General features: G+C 37.9%; 1 protein-coding gene across 1 annotated transcript in view; it reads left to right on the forward strand.

Annotated features, from left to right (window-relative positions):
* Nucleotides 1-10,533, forward strand: part of LOC104082481 (slit homolog 3 protein-like) — a gene marked incomplete at both ends in the record, with an annotated part of 75,625 nt that extends 65,092 nt beyond the window's left edge. Inside the window, 3 exons of the mRNA XM_009585621.1 lie at nucleotides 1,454-1,525; nucleotides 6,046-6,209; nucleotides 10,409-10,533. Coding sequence (XP_009583916.1) covers nucleotides 1,454-1,525; nucleotides 6,046-6,209; nucleotides 10,409-10,533 — 361 coding nt within the window. The remainder of the gene's footprint in view (nucleotides 1-1,453; nucleotides 1,526-6,045; nucleotides 6,210-10,408) is intronic.
* Between the last annotated feature and the right edge of the window lie 3,023 nt (nucleotides 10,534-13,556).

Raw genomic sequence — 13,556 nt, forward strand, 5'->3', positions numbered from 1 at the left:
GTCTCTCTTTTCCACCCTCCCCTGTCACATCTGGAGCACTGACAGTAATTCCTGGACCTGGGAAAGAGGACATAAACAATACAGCAGTTTGCTATAACTGAACCAGCTCAGGGTAAAGTGCAAAAGAAAATATAATTTTAAAATATCGATGTCCTTTTCCTTTGCAATTTTTCTACCAACTTTTGCTTAAGAAATGACTAATGAGATCCAGTGGAATCGACGCCTATTGGCTCCGTGTAAGTTATTTCTGTCTGTTACTATGTGAAGTAGTAAGCTGGTATTCAGCAACATGCAAACTAGAAAAGTTAGAATAAACTATAAATATTTTTCTCTATACTATTTTTTGCCAGATAATTATCTAGTGAGGCAGAGGATGCAGCAGCTGAATAGCTGATTTTATTTATTTATAAAATAAAATCTTACATGATTGTGTATCTTCTCTGGTGCATTTTCTGGATAGTTTTTATGCAGTTGTTGCCCCCAGCATCCTGTGCCCTCCCGCACACTCCTTTGTTGCTGCACGTTTTCCTCTCTGATCATAGCTTTGGTGCTGCAAGCAGTGCTCTTCCTCTCTGTTTGGCTGTCACAACCTCTAGTGGTGGTGCCCTACTTTGTAGCAGGGCCTTCAGTTGCAATTGCAATAAAAACCACAAGGAATCACAAATAATGATTTTTACTCTTGTGTCTGCCACTTCGAATACAAGTGTTGTGCTCTACAAGCTGCAAGAAGAATCTTTCCATTTATGCTTGCCTATGTCACACACGCACAAATGTATTTCTTAGAAAGGACATAAAATGTCTGCTTAAATTGTCCTAGAAGCAGCGGAGAACCTTTCGCAAGAATCCTGAAAACCCTGCTAGAAAAATGATAGTTTCTTTGTGCAGGTTGAATAATGCCCTAAAACAACTAATTTCAATTATTTTCCTTGGTAGCATAAATGTATTTGTCAAACGGGTTTTTAAAATACCACACAGAGAGGTATTTTCTACTGTAAGAATGGGAAACTAGAATGTGAAAGTGCAAATATATTTGCCCTCATGGACCCTTGCTCTCTCCTAGGATCTCTCTGAAGTCAGTATTTAATTTAACTTTCAGGGTTCCTATGTTCCCTCTTCTGTTTTTTCTGTGTTTCCAGCTAATGGGATTCTACAAAAGCATTGCAGGTCTCTGTGTGAGGGTCTGCTTGTCATCAATATACTTTTAATAGCATAAATAGTATGTCACCTTTTTAATTTAAAACATTAGTCACCAACAATTCCGATTGTATCATTATTTTAAATGTCAACATCTAGAAGTAGAAGTAATAAAGCACAGAAGCTCGTGAGTTGTGAAGCTCATAGAAACTCTGAAAGAAGCAAAATTAAATATCCTTCTTAAGCACCAATTCCTTCACTTGTGGGGAGCAGATAAAATACTGTGGTTTGATACCTTCCTGCTTCTCCCCTCTTTTAGAACGCTCCATGGAAACGATATTTCCAGTGTTCCCGAAGGTTCTTTCAACGACCTGGTATCCCTGTCCCATCTGTAAGTACTTCTGTCTGAGTTCATCTGTTTGATTGACGGTTTCAGATTTATAAAACAGTACATATTATTACAAATTTAAGATTGTATAGCTTTTCTGTTTTTTCTGCTCTTTTGCCATGTTCTGCTCTGGATATTCATAGCGCATCTGTTCAAAGGAAATAAAAAAATACTAGAACCTGTTGTTACTAGTTACCGAAATATTTTCTTAAGGAAAACCAAATGAGAAATGTGACAGTTTCCTCTTCTGTGGACTTTGTGTTTAAGGCTTTCTTTCAGTGTTGTCTGTGTGAAATGCAGAGTGTGTTATGGTCTAAGAGTGAGACAGGAAACCTCCCACAAAGAGCAAATATTAAGCAAATGTGAATTCTGTGCTTAATAAGTGTCATATGTTTTGCATACTGAATTGTTGTCAGTATATGAACTTGTTGATGAATCACTAGTTCAGGCATATATATTTAATCATATGGAAATTGGCCATTTCACAGCATTAATACTTCTTTCCATAATTTGCAAAAATTGTTAGAAGTTTCAGATATTTCAGGAAATTACTATTGTATTGGTGGAGGTCCAGGATATTTTTAAATGCAGTTCAGTTGATGAAAGAACTGTAAAGACAAATAGCTGTGGTTGTTACAAAATAAACCTGAAGTGTAACAGTTGGTGCCAAATGAGTGAACAGAAAATGTTTTTTTACTGAGATAATATGTGATACTGCACATTATTAAACAATAGGTGTAAAGGAAAAGTAATTTTGTGTAGGATGTTTCTTGATTACTGTCCTCAAGTAATCAGAAGGTTGGGTATGTCTCGGTCATTTTGTGAAGTGACTCATTTCACAAGTTGATACGGATATTTTCTGCTCTAATGCTGCCCTCATGCATGCGAGTTGATGTTGATGTATGCACATCGAGACATAGAAACAGATATGTGTGCATTTAACATAGGTTTTATATCTCTGTTTCTCTCTTTGCAACCTTAAATGTGCCTGCCAGAACACTTACCTGAACACATATTTACATATTTTCTGGATAGCAAATATGTCCTCGGACTCCTTATTTCTGTGTAACAGCTTTCTGTCTCAGTTTCTCTCTAGACAACAAAAAATAAAGATATGTCTGATTGGCAGGGACAGAAATCATATGTGAGCAACTTAGGTAATTTCAATTTCAACTGAGAAATAACCTGCTCTGTTTCAAGCTTACACCTTGGTATCTAAGTCAGAGAAAATATTCGTTTTGCACAAAATGTATTTCTTCATCATGTTCTCAATATAGTCAAGTCATTTTATATGTTGTTTTGGAATGAAAGTCTGACTGTGCTGAAGCCCTGCATCTCCTTTTGGAAGCGCAGTGACACCTTCCATACTGGGAATCTGGCTTCTGAGGGTATTTTTAGAACTCAAGAGATAAACATATCATGCCCCATTTGTTTGGATTTTCCTCGGGGTTTACTTTAAATGAAGTGCAGATACAATTTTCGTGGGTAAACTGTTCGCCTTAGGGAGTGATAAAAACCCCTTTGGCCCAATACAGTCACTGCAGTCTCTCTGTTCAGATGTATGTGCTGCCAGAAATGTAAAATACGCAAAGCTCAAATGAACAGTAATAAATAGGATCCATAAAATAAATAAGACCTGTCTGGGGTGTAATTTGCACAGCTGAACAATTGAATTTTACAGTGCAATTGTGCTCTCCGATTTCTTAAACAGGATTCTGAAACTTTTAGCAACCACAATGATTTTGCTCTTCACATGCCAGAAAAAGCTGTGCTTACTCAAACGAAGTAATGCATAACTGAAAATAAAGTCATTCTGAGCTCTTCCTGATATATAGATCTTCAAGGAGAAAGCATGCACTTGGAATAATTTTGAAAATTATACAAGGGGTTGCTACTCATCAAACTCATAATGCGTGAGAGAACAAAATTTTATGTTAACTGTACAAGCTGTGTGGCTAAGAGCAGGATGGGTGTTATGGCTGGAGAAAGCTGACTACCAAGGTGTTGAGCAGGATGATCAGCCTGGCCTTCTGCATCAGTACAGTTTGGGGGGAGGGGAAGAGGGAGGGTATCAAATTAACCTTTAGAATTGCAAAGAAATATTTGTGTACATAGACAAAACTATTGATTTTGGTCAGTCTTTTGTAATAGCTTTAAATTGGTTTGTAATTGGAAGAACAAAACTGAGATCTAGACACTTCAATCACTTTTTCCATAGCTGTTTAAAGCCTGCAAGAAAACGTTCACCAAATTTCCTTTACATTGTAAACATAATATTGTTGTAATGTAACTATTATGACAAACTATATAGCTGATATACCTCACTAAAGACAGAGGAAGGTTTGTACATGATACGTATACACACTGTTTTTGTTTACTATTTATTACTTTGTTTACTTGAATCATACAATTTAAGCCATGACTCTACTAACTTGTTTAGTCCAGGGCAACGATAAAAATGTTACAGCACTACGGAAGAATCACATATATTAATACTTAACAAGAAACCAAAATCTGTTGGGGTAGAACTGAGACCTTCTCAGTTAGGTCGGTTCCTGCAGTTGCTGTCCTCACCATTCACATACACACAACTCTGTAGCTGATTCAGTTTCCCAAATACTGCCCACACATAAACTGACCTCTCGGCACTCCAGGGACTCCACAAAGAAACCCTCATCTTTACTCAAGTTTATGCTAGTTACCTGTAAAAATAAGCTGTATCCTCCTCTGTTTCTCCGCATTATCATGGCTAGAGTTATTTTAATTCACTTTATTCTAAGTTGCCTCAAAAAAAAAGTGTCTGAACAGAAATATCTGCACAACATTTTGAAAATGCTGCTGCTGGTATTTCATTACAGCACAAGATATTTTTACCTTCTGGAAATATTTTGCTATAGTGGGCAAAGAAATAGAGAGAGTGTGTTAGAACTCATGAATGAAAATACAAGAATTCGCTATAGTTCCTAGAAATGGGGGAAAAAAAAAACCCCACACAAAAGCCCCCACAAACAAAAGAACGGAAAGATACATGTGATAATTTCTGCAGTCGTACAACAATGCTATTGGTAATCATTTCTAGTGTCTATAGAGCAGCTTTATTTCTAACGTAGTATATAAAGATTAATTAACATGGTAACTAGCTTTCCGTTGTCCTCCCACTTCCATTTTATATATGTCAGTTACTCAACGCTAAAGTTAATTTCTTGGTCCAACTTTCACTGCTGCATTTTGTTTGACCTTGGACAAGTGAGCCAGTTGATCACAGTTACAGGGTCAAAAAGTCAACCCAGTAGGTTTTTTTCCATTGTAAGCACTGGATTTACAGAAGGAATGGATGGATATTTTTTAATACTGTGCTGCAGTACACATTTAATTTTGATGAATGAGCCCTAGACAGGGTTTGAACCTATGAACTCTCATTATGAATCTGTCTAGGGCACAGTGGGTTCATTAGTCACTCCAATAGAAATGTATCAACAAATTTACTGAGGTTTCTATCTTAATATCCTGTCTGATATGTTTTTATTTGAAAGAAGCTTGAGTTTAAAATACCATCTTAAAAATAGTTTATAACATATGCAGAAACAGTAAAGTCTAAAAACCAATCTGAATTATTGGTTTCTTTAGTATCTCTTCCTTATGCTAACCTTTAGTTAATTTTCTTCCCATGGCAATTCAGGTGTTATACAGCTAAAGCCTTACATTTACTTTCAGCAAAATAAATTCAGACTTCCAACATGCATTTCTTCACACTTTCAAAAATTAGTTGTTTTTAAACTGACTTTTCTGAAGCCTGGACTTCGTTTGTAATTGACTGAGTGCCTGAAAAGACACTTTCCTTAAGAGAAAAATAAATTAATCAAGGCAGCACCTAAATTTAAGGTAAACAGTTTTTTTTCTTTTGGATAGATCACCATGAATAATGAAAAAGTTCTGTGAATTATAATTACACTATGTGAATGCATCTACTTCAACCATATGACTTAACTCAAGTGATGGGTTAACCAGCATAAGTGTTTTCAAAGCCAGAAACAAACTTAGCAGACAGCAGGTTGCAGTTTTGAAAACAGGGGTATCCTCTGTGTGCATGTTTCATCTAGTGAGGAGACATTAACGTGAGTCATCAGATCCAAACTAAATTACACAATTCGCTGTTAGAATATGCTCATGAAGGCCAAAGACTTAAATAAAAGAAACCAACATGATAAATTTGATGAAAGCAATATGTCTGGCATCATTGCTCAAGCACAATTGTTTGAAAAAGTGACTTATTGTTTGAAAAAGTCATTTGTTGTTAGATATTTATACAACCTCCCTAGCTAATGATGGGAAGAAAGGAAAAGAGTGGGAATACTGGAGGAGATAAATCTAAAAGACATCCTGAATACTCAGAAGATCTTTCCCACATTTTGAAGTAAAGCATTCCTGTAAAAGTGTAGAATAAAATGTGCCTCAATATGATCAGGGATGTTATCTTTGCTTGCAAGCCAAAATAAGTGCTGTTAATTGTTTTACACCACCAGGGCTCTCGGTACCAACCCCTTGCACTGTGATTGCAACCTCCGCTGGCTTTCCGAGTGGGTGAAGGCAGGGTACAAAGAGCCAGGGATAGCCCGCTGCAGCGGGCCTGACGCCATGGTGGACAGGCTGCTGCTCACAACACCGACTCACCACTTCCAGTGCAAAGGTAGGAGCAAGCTGGGAGGCTCTCTGTTCTGTCCTGTTGCTGTTCCTCATATACAGTGCTTTATTTTAATACTCGTGGAAGCTGTTTGGTTTTAAAGTGAGTTTGGGGGGGAGTTGGGTTTGGCTTTCATTTTCTGAACCATCACATTACATTCAAGTTGCATTTTCAAGTGTTCCTCCACAAAGTGCAGTTAACTGCGCCACTGGAAGGAAAACCAGCAGACCCCAGAAGAGTTAGTATTCCTGTTGCTCGCACCAGATTATGTAATGGCAAGTTAGCATATAGGATGTTGTTAGAACTTACTTGAGCAAATAAATTGGTTTTGGCCTTCTACTTACCCCAGAAAAATTTGATAAAATAAGGGTTATTTTAAAAATAGAGAGCACTCTAGTTATTATGTACATTTACTTGAAAACTGAGAAACTGAGACTTCTTCTGGAAAGCAAATATTTACCAAAAGTACATTTTCATTTGAAGATCTGCAAACTGTCCTCATCAGCTCTGTATCAGAAACTGTAGATTATGGAAAATGTTTCATGTTTGAATACAGTGTACATTCACTCAGAGAGGGTTGAGGTGCAGCTATTAACGATTAGGGGTAGTCCATGATAGGAGTATGCTGCATTAGAGAGCAGTTAGACAAATGATAAGGAGCACAATTTTTTGTGGATCAAGTAGCTTATTACTGAATGCAGATTAGGATATACCTGTATGTTCTTATCGTAAAAAAAGTTTTGTAGGTTCACTTAGGTTACCAGCAAGGATGTGAAGATGGAGCTATATTTATAGTGGAAAAGATGGGTTAGTAGCCTCTCTTAGAAATGGGAATGAAGGCATAAAGCCTGGTTTTATGTCTCTCAGAGTGCCATGCACATTTACAGTACTGCTTGGCAGCATGATTTTATAGAGACTGGGATTAAATTGCTGAACAAACAAATGATGGTGTTGATGTGGGTTTAGAACACAAGTTCTCAAGACTGAGCTGAATTTTATGTCCTTTCAAATATATTTTAAATAACTTCAACCTTGTAATTTAATTACTTTGAAATGTCAGTCTCAAAACTATCAGAACCCTGACTATAATTACCAGAACTACAGACTTTGTAATAGTCTTTCAAATGTGAAGTACCAATACACCCTAGATACTAAAAATACCAAATAATGTACTTGTTCACACAAAGTGAAACAAATAAATGATTGTATTTACATATTACAGGGTCTGAAAATGAATCCAGAAACAGAAGCTAGATGACTTCTTCATTCTGAAACTGTGATATATCAATAGTTACGCTCACTTTTTCTCAAAACTAAGCAAGCAACTCTTAGGCAAGAGATAAGTAAACCTGTGATCCAGACTATCAAAAACATATGTATGTTTTTTATGTAAATATTACTTTGGTCCACTAGGAAGCTGGTGGGCTTTATCCCAACTGTCTCTGTGGCTCGCTTTATCTGAATAGAAAAGGAGAAAAAAGTGTTGATTCGGAGGTGGTCTTGGGACAAGCAGAAACTGGTGATGGTTTGAATGAGTGGCACTATACTCCAAGAAGCTCCAGGCCCTAGCAAAATTCACCTTTCCTCATCACAATACATATATTTTGAAAAACAATGTATGAGTTGGTAGTCTAACTGAACCCATTTCCCATGTGCATGTTTAAGATCCAATGCCTTGTGCTATTCTGTCTGGACATCGGTGATGCTTTTTTATGGTAAAGCACCAGGATCTATGACAATGTCAAGTGCCGGTTTACCCTCGGGCTGGAGCCATCTGCGTGCCCTGTGACAGGGTACGGTGCGGCCTTGGTTTGTCCTGCAGCTGCATCGCCCTCTCATCACTGAGCTGTAGCTGTGACATGTGCCTGTCAGCAGAAGAGCGAGACTGACTGTGTCTTGGACAGAATGTCCAAGGATATGTCCGTACTTCTGTCTGTGTACATTCAGTCCTAGCTCAATTACTGCTAGCACAGAGCTCAGGGTGGGCTGAGCCCCCCCGTCCCCCTAAAAGTCTGGGTCATTGCTGCAGAAGTCAGCCCATGCTGAGCTTCGTACCTTGAGATGCTTGTATAAAGGTAGTGCATAGATGTCCTCTGTGGCCTCCGGTAACTTTCACATTAAAAAAAGTAGGGTTTAACTTACTCTTGTTAAAATTATGGTTTTAGCCTGTGACTGAGCAGAAGGTTATGTCTCAGCAGAGCCAAAAAAATAAAAGTATGTAATGTGCAAGTCATGCAAACTCAAGCTCTGCTTTTTATTAAATTGCCCTCCTAGTTATGCAGTAGAGGAAAGGAATGTGCTGGGCTGAGGGCATTTTGCTGAACGGATTTATAAATCAAATCCACAAGGGCAAACTAATGAACTACTTAACTGCTAGGAACTAACAATGTTCTTATTAGCTCCTACATTGATTAGCTTTGATCTATGCCATAGGAATAAATGGAAAATGTACCGTGTGTATTGTGAAATAAATAAATAATAGAACAAATTCTGGTGTAGTGACCTCTAAATCTAGAAAAGCAGCACTGCTGCCTGTCTCATGAGCTCTCCGAGGAGCTACCTTCGTATATTCTTCACGTATTCTACCTTCAAGACAAAAGTAGCTCAGATATGTCATATTCCACCCCCTGTCAGTGCCAGAAATTCATATGTTATTTCCTCTTACTGTCCTAGCTCCAAGTTAAAAACATGTATGGCATTTAGTTAGACATAAACGCAAAGATAGAAGAGGATGACAGCAGTCTTTTATTTCATTTTTTGGATTTGTTACTTCTTGTGTATTTTTTCCTCTCGTTATTGCATGTTGCACTCTGCAATCAGCTGTGCCCTGTTAACAGAGCATTGCATGTTGCACTCTGCAGAGAGTGGCCCTGGTAACACCACCATCAGGACAGGATCAGGATATAGCCTTTACATTGCAGGTGCTTTTCAGCTGAGACTCCTTGGTACCCATTTCTGTCGTGTTCTTACCCCCTGTTGGTGCTGTGCAAGTATTCAAAGTTAATAATGAAGGTTTGTATCTCATACAGGATGGCCCAAAGCAAATCCTTGACTGGAAGGGATTTTTTCATCCCTAGTTTTGGTAACCTACAGCTCCACCTTCTCTCTAACATCAAGTATAAGCTTCTTTTCTTCACTTTTAGGATGTTTCACAATTTACTCCTCCTTATCATTTATCATGCAATAACAGAAGCTCTGTACCCACTTCTGATTAGCACAGGACCAATTTTAAGTTATTTTAAAATTTATTTCCTTAAAAATGAAATAAAATTATTTTAGGATCTTTACGGCCTGATATAATTAAAGCCCTTTTAAAGTGTTAGGTTTTATTTTTTACATCTAAAAACTCATTAATATTCAAAATTCGTCCACTTCAAAATCACCATTTCTTTAACTGTAAATGTAACTGTCTAAATTAGCTTTCTGTAAAATCTCATCAATAAAATATTGATTGACTTGGTACCCCAAATGTACTTACTATTGTTTTGGTCTGTGTTAATTTTCCTGCTTGCCCGCAAACATCGCTACTTCTCTGGAAGAATTCTGTTAAAAATGCGGTTTAATAAATGGTTTAAATATGGCTGTGCATATTTACCTGCATACATTTACATCTTTGCATATTTGTCTTTGTTGCATTTTGCCGAGATCGCTGAATGTTGATAATCATTCTTCTGGGCAAAACAGGAAGAAAATAAGTTTTGAACTCTGTTAAAATTAAGGATGGTAGAACACTTTGCACCTAAATATTCCCATAAGCCTCTAATTAAATCTTTCTTATGCATGTTTTTCATTTCTGCTGTTGCATCTGCACTTTCATTCTTGTTACCAGCCATAGAAATGTCATGTTATAGTTCCCTAGGGGTTGCTATTGCAGAATTTCCAGCACTGAGAGAAGGAAAAATTGCTGAAAGCCATATATATAAGCCCACTCTCTGGAGATTCCCAACCTGTTTTTTCAGAGCTGATGTTTGCATGTCCAGGAGAATATAAGCATCATTGAGACTTGCCTAGCACTGGATTTAAGTACTTAAAATCTCTCTAATCCCTGGGAATCCCGTGCTGTTGTGTAAAGTTGCACGCACAGCATGCACGTTTGTGCCAACAAAGGGTGAATATTGCATTAGGAAAAAATATATGTGTGAGTACGGGAGGTATTAATTCTGTAATCCAGTTCTCTATTAATACAGTGTGTTTTGCCTTTCCAGAGCCGGTAGATATCAGTGTTGTGTCCAAGTGTAACCCCTGCCTCTCCAATCCATGTAAGAACAATGGGACATGCAACAATGATCCTGTGGAGTTTTATCAATGCACTTGCCCTTTTGGCTTCAAGGTATGTCTACAAATGAACACATGAAAAGCAATAAAGTGTTCCCCATCCCTTCTGTCATCTTAATTTTTGTACCATGAGAAGTCAATTTTACTGGCAACTGAGCTTAAAAGATCTCTTACTCAAGCAGATTGTGTGTGACCTTTCAACTGCGCCCCGCTACAAATTTTATCCTGTGCAATAGGAAAGGCATTTCTTTCTCTCTGTGCCGTGACTATACAGATCATCCTGAGCAATTTGCTATAGTTGACCCTACTTTGAGCAGGGTGGTTGGACTAGATGATCTCCAGAGATCGCTTCCAACCTTGGGCATTCTCTGATTCTGTGATGTAGACATCCATATGAAATGGCAAGTTGATTTTATCTTCCTTTTCATTTCTTTTCTTTTGCCAGCCACAAGATAACCATTTCATAGGCTGCCAGGCCAAAAGGGAGGCAGTTCAGATGAGAATTAAGGACTGGCTTAGTCCACAGTGACAGAATGTTGATACTTGCTAGCTTACATCCATCTCACACAGACTGATTAACAGGAAGGTGATAACTGATTAGACACAAGCACTAGCTCAGCTGTCTCTGACTTCTGAGCGCTAACGTCCATAGAGCGATCTGCAAATGTTAAATCCTGTAGATGCCAAGCATTGTGAGCATGCAGGGTCAGTTTCTTGATAACCCATTTGAAAATCGGAAAATCATGTCATTGCAGAATGCAATTCTTTGGTAGTGATGTATAACTCCCACTGTTAACACTGCATCATGAGAGCTTAAGGCTACCAAGACTTTGTTTCAGAGTTGATATAACTGGAAACTTAGCTCAGTAGTCAGTAGCTGAAGGATTAAGTATAAGTAATAAATGAGGCATATGATCTGTTCACAGCCTGGGGGGGATTGGATGTTACGGCCAAAGAAGTAGGTTGCATCATGTAGACTGTGATTTTATTTGCCTCATCGGATATTTCTTACAGAGTCATGGTCAGTGAAGCAGATGCTCATAAAACACAGAGTAATAAGAACTATAGGGAAAAAAAAAGAAGGGCAAAACCAGACATACGTGTGGGAAGTAAGCACAAGTACATTTCAGGTAGGATTTAGGAATTAGTTGGTTCTGATGATGTCACCATTTCCCTTCTCTGTTTGCCTCGGATACATCCCAGATGGTAACAGAGTAATTGTGGTAGATCCCTGAAACATTGGAAAAGGGAGGATGTAAAGCTCATTTCTTCTATTTCACCCCAGTGCCCCCATGCTTGGTACTCAAGAATAATAACAATTCTCCTAAATAATTGAAAAAGCCGTTGGAAATTTCATCTCATTAAAAATCCTTTTACCCACTAGCATATCAACCAGCAACTTTTCTAAGATTTTAAAAGACGACATTGTCAAAAATTCATTCAACCGAAACGAAATACTTGGTAACAATGGATGTGTCTTTCCAATGAGGGAAACTGTGGCTGTTTATCTCCTTGGGTTAATAGAACAGTCATTTTAATTTGATGTTTAACATAAACTAGGTTGAATTCTTCAGATGGGACTAGGTGACTCTTAGGATAACTTAGAAAGTAAAAGCTTTCAAAACTAGCAGGAAAATACATCAATCTTTGTGTATGTCTTACTCTATAAGGCATGTATCGTGGAACAGATAACCAGGTAGTTCAAAGTAGAAATGTGTTTGTTATGAGCATATCTTTTTTTTGCCCTTAGTTTTTTCTTTTTTTTTTTTCAATATTATTTCTGTATTAGCAAATGCACTAGTATAGATGCATTTATACTGCTAGAAGACATGTTTACAAAGGGAGGATTTATTAACAAGAATAATCCTCTAGTTACATTAGCAATCACTTTCTAGTGTACATTAGACCTCAGTATACATCGTTTTACTTAGAAAGGTTCTGATAAACTCTTGAAGTGACTCAGTTTAAACATCTCATAGAGCATCCAGCTTTTCTCCTCTCTCACACACTTTCTCAGGTGACATTCAGTGTGTGAATGTAAAACCTAAAACCACTTGTGTGCTTGTAAGCACCAAGCTGTCATCCAAGCATGGCAAAGAGCAAACAGACCCAGGCATGGCACTTAGAGCAGAGTTTAAAAATACTGACTGGGTAACAGTACAGGGAGAATCGGTGGAAATTTAATAAGCGAAAAAGAACTGCGTGTCTTTACCACAGGTTTTTGAATAAAAATGAAACTTGACAGGTCCAAATGCAAACCATATGAAAGGAGCACTCTATCTACCACGCAGTTCTCCATCAGAGATTCATGCTAATTCAATAACAATACCTTGCTTCCTTCTCACCAGCCAGCACCAAACAGCTCTATCCATCTGGAAGCTATTTCCCAGACCTTGATAAATTGCCCTAAATCTGCCCTCTCAGCATTTGTTTTTCCTTGTTTGATGTAGATTTTGAAAAAATCCTGTGTGGAAGAGTGCATCAATAAAGTGAAAAACCCAGCCTTTTTTCAAATGTAAGCTCATTCAAATGAGCTGACAGCTTTATAATGTTCCCTGGAAAGGGACAGACAGTTACAGACCGCTTTCTGGGGTTCCTGTGCTCATGCTAGCCTTCAGAAAAAAAACAGTAGGCCAACTAGCAGAAAGCCACCTAAGTTGCCGGTTGCCAAACTGGTGGCTGATGGAATCAGGAACTTCTACCAGTTAACTGTAGTTACAAAAGCCTATAGTTTTATTTTTCACTATCACATTCATGATGGCTCAATCCCTTATTTTTCATGATCACAAAAATGTTTTTGCTATTGAATGCATACCTTATGGGGCTTTTAGCAATGTGTAATGCTGTCCATGATGGGTTTGAGTAAACTTAAAAGTAAGATAACTCATGGACCACCTGAGCTGAGAGGCCAGTGCACCGGGCAGTTGTGTTTGATGACAGAAATACAGATTGCTCACTTAGGAATGGGGAAGGCTATGTGCTGATAGCTATCTTTGCTGCTGCTCTTTCCTTAAAATGGGTGATGAATGTGTTTGCTATAGATAAGCCGTGGTTGAAACAGTGGTTTTTTGGTTGTTC

The sequence above is a fragment of the Fulmarus glacialis genome, unplaced genomic scaffold (assembly GCF_000690835.1).
Source record: "Fulmarus glacialis isolate BGI_N327 unplaced genomic scaffold, ASM69083v1 scaffold27619, whole genome shotgun sequence".
In the NCBI taxonomy this organism is placed as follows: Eukaryota; Metazoa; Chordata; class Aves; order Procellariiformes; family Procellariidae; genus Fulmarus; species Fulmarus glacialis.